This window comes from Schizosaccharomyces cryophilus, assembly GCF_000004155.1.
Source record: "Schizosaccharomyces cryophilus OY26 unplaced genomic scaffold supercont4.3, whole genome shotgun sequence".
Classification (NCBI taxonomy): Eukaryota; Fungi; Ascomycota; class Schizosaccharomycetes; order Schizosaccharomycetales; family Schizosaccharomycetaceae; genus Schizosaccharomyces; species Schizosaccharomyces cryophilus.
Window position 1 is genome coordinate 797,307 of NW_013185626.1, and position 15,562 is coordinate 812,868.

At 38.0% G+C, this 15,562-nt stretch overlaps 3 protein-coding genes across 3 annotated transcripts; 2 read left to right on the plus strand and 1 right to left on the minus strand.

Annotated features, from left to right (window-relative positions):
* Positions 1-93: 93 nt before the first annotated feature.
* On the minus strand, positions 94-8,478 carry SPOG_00364 (alpha-1,3-glucan synthase Mok11). The gene has a single exon (XM_013167873.1). It carries the CDS (start codon positions 7,386-7,388, stop codon positions 228-230), a length of 7,161 nt encoding a protein of 2,386 aa, XP_013023327.1. The 5' UTR covers positions 7,389-8,478; the 3' UTR covers positions 94-227.
* SPOG_00365 (alpha-amylase Aah2) lies at positions 7,819-9,773 on the plus strand (the record flags this gene model as incomplete). Its single annotated transcript, XM_013167874.1, has 4 exons — positions 7,819-8,052; positions 8,095-8,409; positions 8,539-9,426; positions 9,483-9,773. 4 exons carry the CDS (start codon positions 7,819-7,821, stop codon positions 9,771-9,773), a joined length of 1,728 nt encoding a protein of 575 aa, XP_013023328.1.
* A 234-nt stretch (positions 9,774-10,007) lies between these two features.
* SPOG_00366 (guanyl-nucleotide exchange factor) lies at positions 10,008-15,223 on the plus strand. The gene is made up of 4 exons (XM_013167875.1): positions 10,008-10,119; positions 10,170-10,236; positions 10,292-10,416; positions 10,468-15,223. Exons 1-4 carry the CDS (start codon positions 10,039-10,041, stop codon positions 15,025-15,027), a joined length of 4,833 nt encoding a protein of 1,610 aa, XP_013023329.1. The 5' UTR covers positions 10,008-10,038; the 3' UTR covers positions 15,028-15,223.
* The last annotated feature ends 339 nt before the right edge of the window (positions 15,224-15,562 follow it).

Below are 15,562 nucleotides of genomic sequence, written 5' to 3' on the forward strand. Positions count from 1 at the left end.
CTGCATCCATGTAACCTATTATAACCATACTCTTATAAGTCGTTACTGTACATGTTTTACACAGACTATATTATAAAGAAAAAAATTAAATTTATTAACTTCTATAACTTATTAAGGTAGGTATCAAAGAACGAGAAGGCATTAGTATTATTCTTATTTAAACTTCGTAGAATGCCCAAATTTAGTAAAACATGATGAGCTAGTATTTCCATCCATCCACGATTAGTTTAAGGTCTCATCAAGTTTTCTCGGCGAAAGAAGAGGTAATATCCAACAACAATTCCAAGCTGGCATATTAGGCAAATCCAAAATGGCGCACTAGCTAAAATACGTGCTCCGTCCTTCGGTTGCCAAGACGTAAAATCAAGAAATACATCTGCAGGTCCAATTCGGCAAGGTGAAGTAGCCCTGCCAATCATGCTTGCTATGGCTCCAATAACCTGACCAAGATTAAGAACAAGGTTTATGTGCTCTCGTGTTAATGTTTGGAGTAAAATAATTCCAATACCGACGGCCTGGACAGTATCCAGCAACCCAAGCCATAGCCAAAGCATGCGTGACATATACGGCGCAGCTTTCCCAAAATACGGAAGGTATAAGCCTATATTCGAGGTTCCCCATAAAGTTTGTAGCCAGCGTGGAGCACCAAAGCCTAGTCCTAAAATTGGCAATATCCAAGAATGCTTCTGCGAAAGTGATGCCAAGCCACCAATAGTACCTAACCATATTGCAACATAGAAAAAGAGTACCAATAAAAATGTCACCCATCTGTTGGTTGAGCGTGGTGACCAAACAAATGCCCATGAGCGACCCTGTAGTGTCGACATCCAATAGTTTTGCAAAATAGAAGCAAAAAAGAACCAAAGGATCAACCGTCTTCGGAGAACGGATCGGTAAAATGCGGGAATTTTAGGAGGAATTTGCCTGTAAAACCTTGGTAGTCCTTTATAAAGCAATACCGAAAAGCACAACATCATCAAAGAAATAGACCATACAATAGCGTATACCCAACGAACAGAATGTACTTGTTCTGAAACTCCAAATTTATTAGGTTTGGAGTTCATATATGAACCCCAATACCATAATGCAGATGACCATAGTTGCTGGCATCCTTGTATGAAACAAGCTCGAATAACCCAATACAAAACATCATAGTTTCCTTCATCGCCAAAGTTTAATGAGAAGAATAAAGCCTGACTTCCTGAAGCAGCTGCGTAGATGCAAGTTGCAATGCGCGCTAGCCAAATTCTGGTGTCACCCAACTTTTCAAAGCTAACCAGTCCGACGAAGAAAAATGCAAGCCCGTAAACAATGAACGGAAGTGCCAAGCAGTGTATACTAGGAACTAAACAGTGCATGACATACCAAAAGAAGGTAGACACAACATAAATCCCACACACAATGTATAGAAAATTTACCGATTGTTCTGAGCTTCCTGATAAAAGACTTAGTTGAAACGAGGTTACGGCCAGAATCTGCCCTAAAGCAAGGATTATCGTATATATAGGCCAACCAAAGACTTGATACTGTAATAGCTTGCGACAACCATAGTATTGCTCAAACTCGTAGACATATTCAGCTTCCTCTTTGTCCTGTGGTTGTAATGCTTCTTTACTTATTTCATTCTCGTTGAGGGAATTATGAACATCTTCACTTCGCACCAATTCAGGCAAACTATTTATGGAACTAGTTACCGTTACATCATTAAAAAAGTGAAGCTTTTCTGGTTTTAAAGATCCAAGCTGTAAGCGCTTTACCTCCGTAAAGTATTTCCGGGTACATTTCATAATAAAGTGATCAATGCAGAGCTCAGTTAAAGAACTTTTTGGATTTAAATATTGCAACCGTTCAGCAAAGACGCTTAAAGCTTTACCATCCTCATCATCAAATTTTCTAGGGACCTTTGTCAAGGAAAAATCACGCAAATTAGACCGAACAGACGCGATGCTAAGCTGAGAGCTATTGTGTGGAAGAAACATGTCCGAAGATTCAAAAGCCTTGCTATTAGCCTCTTCATAAGATTTTGATATATCATCCAGCTTCAAATCACTTTCTGAGATGATATTTGATGGATTCGCTTGATCTGGAACATCGACAATTTCATCATTCTTAGCATTATCACTTAAGGTATTTGAATGATGATAGTTTTCCTCAGTACTCTGCTCTGAAGGTGGTTGCATTAAGTCAAATTCTATTAGTTGATTTCGATATTCATCACGACGAGGCAGATCATCAAAACTTGAGGATGAAACCTTTTCCAAACTCTCTGAAGACACGTTTAATATATTGTCATTCTTCGATTCTTCCCCTATACTGAATAGTTCGTTTTCATGTGGTTTCATAGTTCCCATTAAAGCACTACTTAATTCTTCATTCCCCATTTGATCCAATTGCTGTATTTCAGGTTCCACTTCTTGCAGATCTCGTTCAAATCCTTCGCCATCAAGAGAAGAAGGCTGGAAGTTATTTTGATGTTCAGAATTTCCATGTAAGATTTCAGGGTTGTTTTTTATACAGAGTTTTATGCAAGTATCGATATGCTTATTTAAACGAATAACCCACTCGGAAATGGGAAACCTCTGAACTGCAGAGACAGCACGTAGCTTTGTACGAGTCTCTCTCGTAGAGGATAAAGCCTGACGACAAGCTTGCTCAAATTGTTTCAACAAATGTGAGGTTGTGTTTGATTCCACTGCATACCACCAGCCAGGCATTTGACCAAGACCGCCCACATTAGCTCCTATTCCAAGAGTACCTTTTCTCCCGAACTCGACAGCAACAAGACCGAAAGGTTCGTCTCTTGAAGGAATTAATGCAAAATCAGCACCACTAAAAATATACTGCGGAAGTTGTGTAAAAACGGGCCGTGAAAATAACCGTCGTGGATATTTCTGCATCAAAGCTTCAAACTTTTCAGCTGCAAACTTACCATATAGATCGATAACAGGACCGATTACAACAATCTGTGCATTATAGTTTTCAAGGATCACAGGTGCTATATCAGCAATTAAATCTATTCCCTTTTGGATGGACCATCGCCCAACGAAGATTAAAAGATCCGCATCCGGGTCTAATTCCAAACCTGCCCATTCTTGAGTTTGTCTTTTATGCTCCTCCTTCGTAAGCTCAAGAGCCTGCAGAGACTCATCAGTTACCTGAAGAATCCCCTCACCTTTGTCAGACGGATCTGGATTTGGAAGCTTGCCAATCTTTCGTAGTCCCCAAAAAATAGGATATCTCGCCCAAGAACGCTTTCCGTACTTCTTCGATACACCGACAACACCGTATCCTTTTTGATGGATTCTTATATAGGACGCACCAGCATGCAATAAATTAAAAACATTACCAAACTGGACATATTTAGAGCACACATCCAGGGGAATATTGAAAACGGAGCAAACCTCTTCCACCTCTTCCGGACTTCTTAGAGGCCAAAGTCCTTGAAATTCAGCGTTATGCAACGAAAGAGCTACTGGGATAACTTTCGGCAGCAAGTAAACTGGAGCCAACGCTCCATGATAATCGTTTATGTGATACAAATCAACTTTCTTGTTCCTCATTATATTAGCTATACATTGATTCCATGCAGAATAAAAAATTGCCGAACTCAAATCATCGACTCGAGCAGGATAAGGCTCAGATGTTGTCTGTCTTCTAAAAACAGGAGCATCCAATAGCAAGTATGTTATATTTCGATGTACATATCGGTATACGTTAATTAAATAGGATTGTCCTATAATTACCACAGTAATTGGATCGTCTCGTTCCATGTCAGGATATATCACATCACCAACACATGGAATAACCCATAACAGATCTTGATGTTCCAAGTTCTTAACCATTAACTGTGCCATAACACCCAATCCACCAATCTTAATTCTGATTTTCAAAGTTGGAATATCGTATTCAAGAGTAGCGAGAAGTATTGTTTTTCTATTACCTTGCGAAACACCTTTCTTTTTCATGCCCATCATTTTTGGAAAATCCATCATTTTAAACATGATATTACTACTCTTCTCTGCCTCAGGAAAATCAACAAAGTATTTATCGATGTGTCCTTTCCCAAAGTCATTGAACTTTACGTGATAGAACAGCCTTTTAAAAAGCAACACAGAAACTAAGCCCGAAAGAATAGGAACAATGATGAAAGAGACGTAAATTCCGATGGAAACATACATAGATCCTGATGGATGGGTGTAAAGCCGACGTGCTTGAGGATCAAACGTAACTTTCCACGATAAGCTTTTTTTGGGAGGTGCAGTTTGCACATAAAAAACATTGTCCTCTAATGCGGAAGGACTTGCTCGTGACAGAAATGAATCATTTTTTAAACTACCATAAATGAAAGATGGATCTGGCTTACCTCTTTTATCCAAACCCCATACATTGAATTGAAAAGCCGAAGGATAAGAGTCAGATATAATATGCCCGATAAAACTTCCATTCTCCTGCATGGCCATCCTGTTTCGCTCATCCGAATCGTACGCCCATTGAGTTATTTCACTGTCCAAATACATCTGAGGGAACCATCTTTTATGAGGAAAAGATACATCAGATTCTTGCATGTGGTTTGCAGAACCAGTTAACTCACTCCAGTACTGTACCATAACATGATGACCCGTCCATTTTTGACGATTAGGGCCCGACCAGTTGGTAAGAGAGCATCGAGTAAATGTACCATTGTATTCTAGCCATGACGACCAGCTTGATCCGAAATCCAGTGAGTATCGAAAAAGATCAGCACCATCAGCAGAATGATTTAAAAGCAAGGAATCTCCCTCTAGCTTTAACAAATCAAAAGAGTAATTGGCAGTAGGAAAAATTAAAGGATTGTTAAGTGACCCAATTCGCAGCAAAAAATGATCAACTGAATCAGTAAATGCTGATCCATCACTGGTAGTAACGTTTGAAATAGTTATTTGGTGTATGCCATCCTGAAGATTAGATAGCACAGCTGACCACCTGAATCTGCTATCGGGCTGTCCTGTAAAGCGTAATTGATCCTCGGAAATTATTTCTTCGCATGCAATCGAACCGTAATCAAACTCTGCCGGGACATGATGTCGACTCCTAGATGTAACGTATATACTTTCAGTAACTGACTCACAGCTCATTTTCTCTGAAAATTCTACAATAACATTAACCCTTCCATGAGTATTAACAATTCTGGAATCATGCTTGGGGGAAAATTTGGTAATTATAGGGCGCCGAGGGATATATTCGTCAATTGGGACAAATAACTTGAAACCATAAGCATCAAGTGAAATTTTCGGAAGACAACCAGCAAATGAATCACTTGAAGGACCGACTGTAGTAGATGATTCTTGTAGCACATATTCGTCATACGGAAAAACGAGATTTTTTATCGTTGTTCCAGTCTCAAATGGTGCTATATTCGCAAGCTCAGACTTACAATCCAGATTCAACTCGACGGAATGGTTGTGATTAGTAAATAACATCCACACATCAGTTACCGATATTCCATGACTTGAGGAAGAGGAATACTCGGTTTTTAAGTCTTGTATAGGCAACAAGGAACCCCTTACAACACTAAAGATACCAACTGTCGTCGGATTCGCTCCACTGTTGGGCATATATTCATCATAAGTCCAATTTCCTAACTTTTCAGACTTCCAACCATCCACTAAAGCCGGATATCTCCTTCTTATATCTTGGAACTCAATAAAGACTTGCCTCTCAACTTTAGCAACGTCAAAGTGATCTAGCGTATTCCACGCATCAAAGCAACCGTGTCGGGCGGGAGTAAGATCAATTGCCTGATAAGTAGAGGAACTTCCAGTATAGCACCCATGGATGTACCAAGCAACTGAAGAACACATAGGCTGCCGACTATATAAATAATTGTCGGCTCGATTGTCAAGAACATACAAACCCTGTTCATCTCCATAATATATCAATGGAATGCCAGGGAAAAGGAAAAAAGATATCATTGTACCGAGAATTAATCTTCCAGATCCATCCGTAACCGAAGACCAACGGAAAACGTCGTAATTTGAGACACCGTATAAATGCCGTGGGTCATGCTTTTCAGTCATAGCGTTTATTGAATCCTCATTAATTGCAATTGTTTCCCAAGCTTCTGTTAAGTCTGTAGGCAAATCGAATGATATTTCCATCAAGCCATCCATTCTCAAGAATCGAAGTAAAATACGATAAAAAGAGTAATGAAAAGCAGCTGCATCCAATGCATTTTTGCTCTTTTCTCGTAAAAAGAAAGAGTCATTTGACGGTGTAATACTAAAGGCATTACGAATATCTGAAGGTCGCTGATCGGGTTTTCTACCCCTCCCGTAATATATAGAACCGTAACTTGAAGATCCCGTAACTTCACCTGGAATGAAAAAGTTGTGCTTATTATGCTTTCTAGCACAATCCCGAATACTATCAGCCCAATCAGCTAAAAAGTCAACGGTCATTTGCGTAGCTTTATCAACACGGAATCCGTCCACATCGAGCATAGAAATAACTAAGCAAGAAAGCCTTTTTAGTTTTTCGGATACAGAAGGTTTCCACTCTCTCAATCGATCCTGTACCGAAGCAAACTTCGACAGCTGCCGTTCCCAGTCAGGGTGGCTACCAAAGGCTTCTGTATCTCCGTATTGATCAAAATCAGAATCATAGCAACCTTTCCATTCTAAAACAACAGGGTATCCATCTTCACCCCAGAACTTTGGAAGGGTACACTCAAAGTCCCACTCATTCTGAAACTTCCAATCTCGATAACGGTGCTCGCCTTTCCATATGGCATTATGCTCCATTAAAGAAAAAGGAGTTGTAGTATTAACATAGTTTTGAAATCCAACAAGGTCGGAAAGCGTTGCAACAGTAAGGTCTACAATAATATACATATCTCTTTTATGCATTTCTTCAATGGTACTCCTCCAATCGGCAATTGTTCCCAAGTGAGGGTCCAACAAAGTAAAATCCAGAGGGGAATATTGATCGGCACCCCAAGGTAAATTTACAAATGGCGTACCGGCAAGATAGACACCTTTGACACCCATGCCTTGAAGATAATCTAATGATTTCTTTACTCCAATAATATCACCACCATTTCGAAATTGTGTTTCATACATGTCATATTCGAATCTAGTGCCATTGATGTCGTTATTGGTTGGATCACCATCAACCCATTTATCCAAAGCAATTGTGTATATAGGAAATCTCCATGATTCAGGACTAGGGAAAAAATCATGATTCTCCCATTCTCCAGAGTAATCAATGGGATCGGTTGCAACTTCATTAGTATTTAAATTCCATGGTACTTTAGACAAATCAAATGGTGAAGAGCTTACACGAAGGCAACAAAATATAAACAAGTAGACGAATAATAAACAGTGAAATAATGAGAAACGTTTAGGAATCATTCTTTTCTCGCTTATAAGACTCTATGGAGAAAGAAGGAAAACGTTTCTTACAAAGAACAGAAAAAAAAGAAAACCACTCTTAGCAAAGACTTGTCTAATACTCTTTTTGAAAAAAATAAGAGAAAGATTTAAATAAATTCCTTTTACCATAAGCAGGTATATTAAATTTAATAATTTCACGATACAAAAGGAGGTTTCTCAAACGAAAGAAAGAAAGGAATTCTCTACTTATGAAAAAGATAGATGCTTTTGTTTGGTTGTTGTTAGAGGAAAATAACAATTTGTAGTAGGTCCCAATGTTTGTTTACATTTGTGCATACTGATACACAAATAAAAACAAGCAGCCATTGACCATACCTAGAACCATCCAGCATAGTAGCCCAATAACAAAAATAGATTTATAAGAAGAATGGACGTATTTATAATTAAAATGTCCATCTTTTGTGTTTTCTTGTTCAGTCTTCTTCAACTCTCGCTAGCAGGACACAGCGTTGAAGAATGGAAACAAAGATCGATATACCAGATTGTTACCGATAGATTCTCTTTAAATAAAGATACGCATGAGCGGATTCCATGTGATCCAGCTCGCTTTATGTATTGTGGAGGAACTTGGAATGGAATTCGAGATCATCTTGACTATATTCAAGACATGGGCTTTGATGCGGTAAGCTCAAAACAAACCAAGTATAATAAGGCTGACATTTAGATATGGATATCTCCTGTTTTCGAAAATGAAGAGGGAAATAAGATTGATGGTTGGTCCTATCATGGATACTGGACTAAAAACCTGTATGAACTGAATCACCATTATGGAACAAAAGAAGATTTTAAAAATCTAGTAGAAGAGCTACACCGAAGAGATATGTGGATACTATTAGATATAGCCGTAAACTCTATGGCACTGAATGGACCCCTTGAGAATATAACGTTTGATGGAGTAATACCCTTTAACGATCAGTCATACTTTCATCCATTTTGTTGGGTTGATTACGAATTGAACGATATTGAAATTGTGCAGAATGTAAGATTATTTTCCAGTAAAGTTCGACTTGAAGATCGAACTACATATGTTTGGTGTTGTTTGTGGTGGTAACATATGAACACCACTAACGAAACTGTAATGAATACAGGCTAACCAAATTTATCTTAGTGCTGGCTTGGAGATGATAATCTAGTTTTAGCGGACTTAGATACAGAAAATCCAACTGTTGTGGAAACATTGGTAAAATGGATTCACGATGTGGTTGAGGAATATGATATTGACGGAATTCGTTTCGATGCTACAAAACATGCTCCTATCGAGTTCTGGTCGAAAATGGCAGAGGCTGCTGGCGTATTTACGATTGGCGAATACTTTACAGGATCTCCAACTGAAGCCTGCGATTATCAGAATGCAGGTTTAGATTCCTTTTTAAACTTTCCTCTTTATTGGCCTATCACTTGGGCTTTTAACAATACTGGTCTTCAATGTGAGGCACTTGCAACGGTAATTAGCCAAATTCATTCTCAATGTCGGGATGTGAATGCCTTGGGAACGTTCATTGGAAACCACGATTTACCCCGGATTAGTCACAATAACACAGATCAAGCCCGTGTCATGAATGCAATCTCCTTTGTGATGATGTGGGATGGAATACCTATAATTTATTATGGGACAGAACAAAACTACAATACCTATCATGATCCTTTCAACCGAGAAGCACTTTGGTTGTCGAAGTACGACACAGAAAACGTTTACTATAAATTAATCGCAAGCTTGAATCAGTTTCGAAAGTCTGTCCAAAAGAAAGACCCAGAATACGTAAATACCCAATCTACTATCCTGAAAGTTCAACTTCATTATATAGTGATTCAGAAGCATAAAGTTATCAGTGTTTTAGGAAATTGGGGTGTTCATAGTCAAGAAGGCTTGACAATTTCATTTACCCCTTTGGGTGCTAACACTGAAGATGTATATTTGGATATTATTAGCGATAAGGAGTACAAAGTGAATCAGCAAGGCAAGCTAAATGTTCAGATTTTCCATGGATTTCCTGTTGTACGTTCTCTTCAAATAAACAAACATTATGTTTGCACACTAACTTTCTTATTTAGGTGTTGTATCCCCAAACGCAGGATCGGATTTTGCTTCCCAACTTCACTCCTACTCTCTTACCAGAGACTACTTTTATTCCTAGTATCACGATTACAACCCATTATGTGGAGCCCACGTACGATGTCCCTTTTGGTTATGATATGCACGATCATCCCGGTGGCCAACGATTCTGGAAGTCCATTATTTCGCAAAAGAGCTCTTCAACTGAAAAGAATCCATCTCCTGGGAAAACACTTCCCATTCTCTTATCTTTTTTTACCTTCTTCTTGCCTATCTTTGTTCTTGCATGAAATATCAAATACTTACCTAAATAAATATCCTTAACTAATGACTATGTTAATCTTTATATAATTACCAACAATATTTCTAAGCTTATTCTAAATGTATAAAGCTTTTTAATTGATTCTCTTTCTTTCTTATTTATTAACGAAATTATAACGTTTCCTAATTATCGATTGCGTAGTTTAACGAACTTTACTAAATACTACCATCCGAGTTCCTTGTTTACTTGGTTGCATTCCTGCCAAGTTGTTGAAACCTTTATCAAAATTTTTGATGAATCTTTATGAAACTCTAATTTCCTTCTTGCAATCCATCAGCTTAGATTCTCGTAAAAAGAATGCAGATTTAAAAAATGTTTGTCTCCGAATTTGAATAAAGTGAATGTTGTTGTTCTAACTTTTTAGGACGCTGAATCCTCGATTAAGCTCTTGGAAAAGATTAAAACAAATTCGGATCATGAATTGGCGTTAGGTATGTATTACGCGAAGAAGATTTGGTTGTTATATGTATGTTAATTTCTCCGCAGTATTGAAGCAAGACGCCCTGTTTTTTCGACCTTTTCTTTCCACGCTTGAAAGGAAGCTAGACCGTTACATTATTCCTGGCTTAAACTCGGTCCAGTCACTGGTAATTCATGGTGCCCTATCTCCTGTACGTCGAATATAGTTCTTGAGCTTCCGTATAGTGCTAACGTACATTTAGTCAATTCTGTCAGAATTATTCCCTGTACTAGATAATATCTCTTCTCTAGGACAGGATGTGCAGTTGAGAATACTTCAGATACTTCCTATCGTTTGTATCAAGTATGCTGAGTATATGCAACTCTCTTTATTGGTTTCTGTGCTTCACACATGCTTTTCTTTACATAATAATAGGAATGTAATCGTTTCTAATGCTGCTTCTGCTACACTTCGTCAAGTTGTGATATTGGTGTTTGACCATTTGGATCATGAAACCTCGGCACAGAGAATTAATAATGTCCTATTTTCCGACTTGCTTACTATTTTCTCTGATCTATGTGCTCTAATCAGTTCAGGAAACTCTGAATTACTAAAGGTTAATGGCATATCCGAAACTTTCGGTTTGGAATTGATTGAAAGTATTCTTGTTAATCACCATCATTTATTCGAACGAACTGAATTTCAAGATTCAGTTCGAAAAGACTTACTTCCAATTATAACTGCCTCCCTCGCCTCTATGTCTAATTTTTCCGTAGCTCTTCGTGTTGCCCGTATTTTATCCATTCTTTTCCAGCATCATACAGCTTCATTAAGCATAGATGTTGAAGTTATTTTGTCCTTTATAATCAGTTCCTTGGAGAACTCGGAGGCTCCATGGAAAAAAGCTCTATTTTTGGAAGTTTTGCGGTGTCTATTCACTAATTCTGAACTCATATTTATTATGTATTCCTTATTTGATGGTGTAGAAGGACGGAAACCTATAATCTCCAAATTAATAACTTCACTCAATCGGATTATAAATGAAAATCCTTCTATGATAGGAGTAGGATCACGAGTACTTCTACCTGATTTTATAGACGATTACCCGTCTGGTTTTTCATCTACACTTACTTTTGAAATGGAAAAAATAATAGGTACATTCACTGGTTCAAAACCGGAACAAGTAATAGGTATATGCCGTGCTACAATTTTGAAAACTCCATGCATTGAGCAGTTTGACAAGCAAGACCCGCCCATCATTCCCGCTGCTTACTTAGTTTACCTGGCTATGTGTTCCTTGGTATCTCTTTGCAAATCTACTGCTGAGTTTGTCATGGACTTCCATAAAACTACATCAAACACTGAATTCTTGAGTTTGCTACATTCACTGCAATCTAATGAAGATATAAAATTATATCCGGATACATATCCAAAGTTAAAATGCTACTACGGCTTAATCTCTCAGAATTGGACCGCCTTCCTAGTCTCGTATTCTACTTTTATGTCGTGTGCTTTGAGCACGGAGTTGCTAAAGTTTAGTGTTAATTCTTATGTAAAATTCATATGTGTCTGTACCATTTTTAGATTGGAAACCCCTCGTGACGCTTTGCTAACAACTCTTAGCAATAAAGCGGTACCTTCAATCCTGTTGACTGGAAACTTGCCCAATAACAATTCTAATTCTGTATCTAATAATGGACGTTTATCCACATCCACGATGTTTAGTGTTGAAGGATTAAAGGAAGCAGCAACGACCATAGCTGGGATGGCAACTTATGATGGTCATGACGATAAACAAAAGACTTTTTCATTAAGAGAATTAATATTTTTACGAAGTCTTTCTTTTGTTGCTCAAGAAGTTGGCGAGCTATTGGGTAAGGGGTGGAAAATATTCCTTGAAACGGTTGACAAAGCAGACATCATTTTAAACAGATCGCCATCATCTAAACATTTGTCCACAAGCAGCTTAAGTCGCCTTGGCTCTTCGCATTCTGTTGGGCATGAGGGCAAAGCCATATCTGGGTTAATGGATCAGGAAATGATATCGTATAAAAGTGAACTTTCCGAGCTTATGTTAGCTACCTCTAAGTATGATGATCAACCTTTTATGGAATTTCTTGAATCTTTACTGGCAGTACTCACGTCCTCGTGTATAGATCAGACGAATAATTTGACTGTACCCCAACTGCCTGAAGAGAGAACTTCTATTTCATCTCGTGGATCTTCAGCGAGGCTTGCAGCGAATAGGTCAATTTCTGGAGGAATTCGTCTTCTTAGAAAAAGCTCAGAGGTCTTTTATTCATTTACCATTTTGGAAGTGATAAGTTCCTGTAATTTAGATCGCTTAAGCAACACAAAGCATGTAAATGACATATGGCCTCTGATCTCTTCTTCCTTAAGCGATATTTTCAAAAATTCAACAGTTTCCCAGGAACTTCGAATAAGAGCTGCGAAATGTTTGGCCAATATATTGGTGGAATTCTGTTCATGCATCTCAAACGAAAGAACTGATGAGAACAAGAAGTCCCAAGAACAGTTTTTACAGTCGGTCAGCTTACTAGAGCCGTCGACGGAAATATCTGATACTACGTCGAAAAATGTAGAGTACGATATTTCTTCCATAGGTCTCGAAGCTTTAGCATTGATTCTAGAAACGGTAGGTCATAATCTGTTTCAAGGATGGCGTTATGTATTTGACATGCTTCGATTCAGTTGTGCCAAGTGCTCCGATCTGTTTGGTCAGGATAAAGGGGCCAAGATAGTAAGATTAGCGTTTTCCTGTTTACAGTTAATCTGTACCGATTTTTTGGGTTCACTGGATATGGACAACTATCTAGATTTGCTCGATACTTTACTTGTATTTTGTCGACAGGAAAAAGATGCCAATGTATCACTTACCGCTGTCGGACTATTTTGGATTGTTTCGGATACATTAAAAAATATGTTTAGTAAATCTGACTGTTCTTGTACTTATACCTCCTTGGAAGAATTATATTTGTTTACTACTACTAAAAGAAGAGAAATTTTACCGGAAGTATTATGGATCATGCTGCTTGTGCATCTAGCAGATCTGTGCGAAAACTCATGGGCCAGTGTAAGAGATGGGGCTGCTCAAATTCTGTTTCGAATTTTCAATTCCCAATGTTCGAATCTAGGAATTAATGCATGGGCATCCTGCTGTCAACTAGTTATCTTAAAAATATTGTCATCGCAAACAAAACTCGCGAAGTTGGCGTTAAATAGCGATGCTCATGATGAGGATGCTGAGCAAACTAGCGCTTTAATTATCAGCGGTATAGCGAATGTGTTTTCTGCAAATATGGACATGCTTTTGAAAGTGGAAGGAATTTTGAATGTCGTCAAGGAAACGTTCAATTTTATGCGAAACTTTCATAATGGTAAATATCAACGCATATGTATGAGTAATTTTAAAGCAATGAGGGAGCTGGCCTTCCATTCGTCTCAATATAAACAGAAATCTTTGATTTTTAATGAATTGGTCGAACTTGAATTTGAAAATTGGATATCATTTTGTGAACTTTCTTTAGTCAATCCTGTCATCGCTGGCTTGCCTCAGGAAGGTCTCAAATTACTTGTTGAATGTTTGTTATACTTATTAAAGGCATATAGATTTGAGGAAGATAGGCTCTGTCTTGCAATAACGCGGATACGTAAAGTTATATTTTATGAAGCAAGCCCATCATATGCGTTGGACATTGACTTTCTATCTTCATTGCAAGAAGCGACATATGCGTTGTTGGATTGCTTAATTGAAGATTATAAACAAGAAGGTTTAGTCGTGGATATCTGGGCTGACATATTATTTTATGCGTTTAATGAGGAAAAGTTATCACGAAATTCGCTACCGACATTTATTTGCTTTTCAAAAAAAATTTTAGAACAAGTGAACAGAATTACTGAAGACAAAATTTTGCCGATGCTAAGGAACGGTGTTATGTCGCACTTTTTTAATTCGTTATTAGTACCTATGAAATTGAAATATCGATGTCCAAGGCCGAGCCGAATCAATGAGAAGCAAGCACCTATCTGGACAATTGCAAGCTCTGTATTCGTTGACTTAACTACGAACTGCTTTGTTGAACTGGAAAGAAAAGATGCTCTTGAAGAAAATGGTCAATTAGAGGCATTATTTGACTTTAGCGTGAAAGCTATGCGATCTGTTGTGTTTCCAGATATAAACTATGAATCTGTGTGGAGCCTTGAAAATACCTATGAAAAAGAAGATGTCAATTGTATTAAAGTGCTGCATTCTCTCTGGAAGCCTTATCTACATTCATCTTCGTTGTGCTCACAGATTCGGGAATATTTTACGGTTATGTGTAAGGGATCCGTCCAATACCAAATGCGGGGAACAGAGCCTATGGTGATATGTTCTAATGAGATAGAGATTCAAAAGGAAACAGGATACTCTTATTTCCCTTCAACTGAGACACCTATAGCAAATTGCCGTCCGCAAGTCGCAGAGCTTTGCTATTCTATTCTGTTAGAAGAGTGTCAATCATCGATAGAACAAGTAAGACAGGAGGTATTGCTCATTTTGCAGAGCCGTATCTGTTGGTCTTTGAAAAGATACATGGCAGACCGACTAGTATCAGGCTTACTTCCGTTGGCAGATTGTCAAAAGGAGGATATCGATAAGATCACTGAATGTATATCATCAAAACCTGTTTTATTTTCAAGCTCTGTTCGTTCTCTGTTACGCCGTGCTTATTATACGATGAACGCTACTTCTGTATCTAGTAATATGAGCTTAAAGATTGGTGGATTGACTTTAGAAAACGAGGATTGGACTGGAATCTAATTGCTTGCCTAATGAATGAGTTACTTAACGTGATGCGAATTTCGTGAACTAAAAAAACTTATGAATTGATTCTGTACATTTAAATCTTCGACAAGTGACCATTGAAAGAATGTAGACTGTGAATTTTTTAATTTAATTTAATTTTTATTTTATTCCTATGCTTAATGTTTATGTTTGTTTAAATTTCTATTTACGTACAACAATTGTAGCTTTCTGTGGATTGGCTTGAAATTGGGACGGGAATCCTCAGCCATTGTCGATGCGATGTCATTCCCGTTGAAAAGAGATGCCACAAGAAAGTAACCAATGAACACAAAAAAACCATAAGTTAAAATACAGATATGAAAGGAAGCCTTGAAGATCATAGTTAAAGAAGAAAATACAACAATCCTTCACTGAACCTACTTACTTGAGACTTTTGAATTCATTTTCTTTGGAACTTCTGCTACGATGAAGGTACCTTTCCGGTAACAAGCGGATGTGGATGGGATGACACAATATCTAACCTACGATTAACTAACCGAGTGCGGAGAAA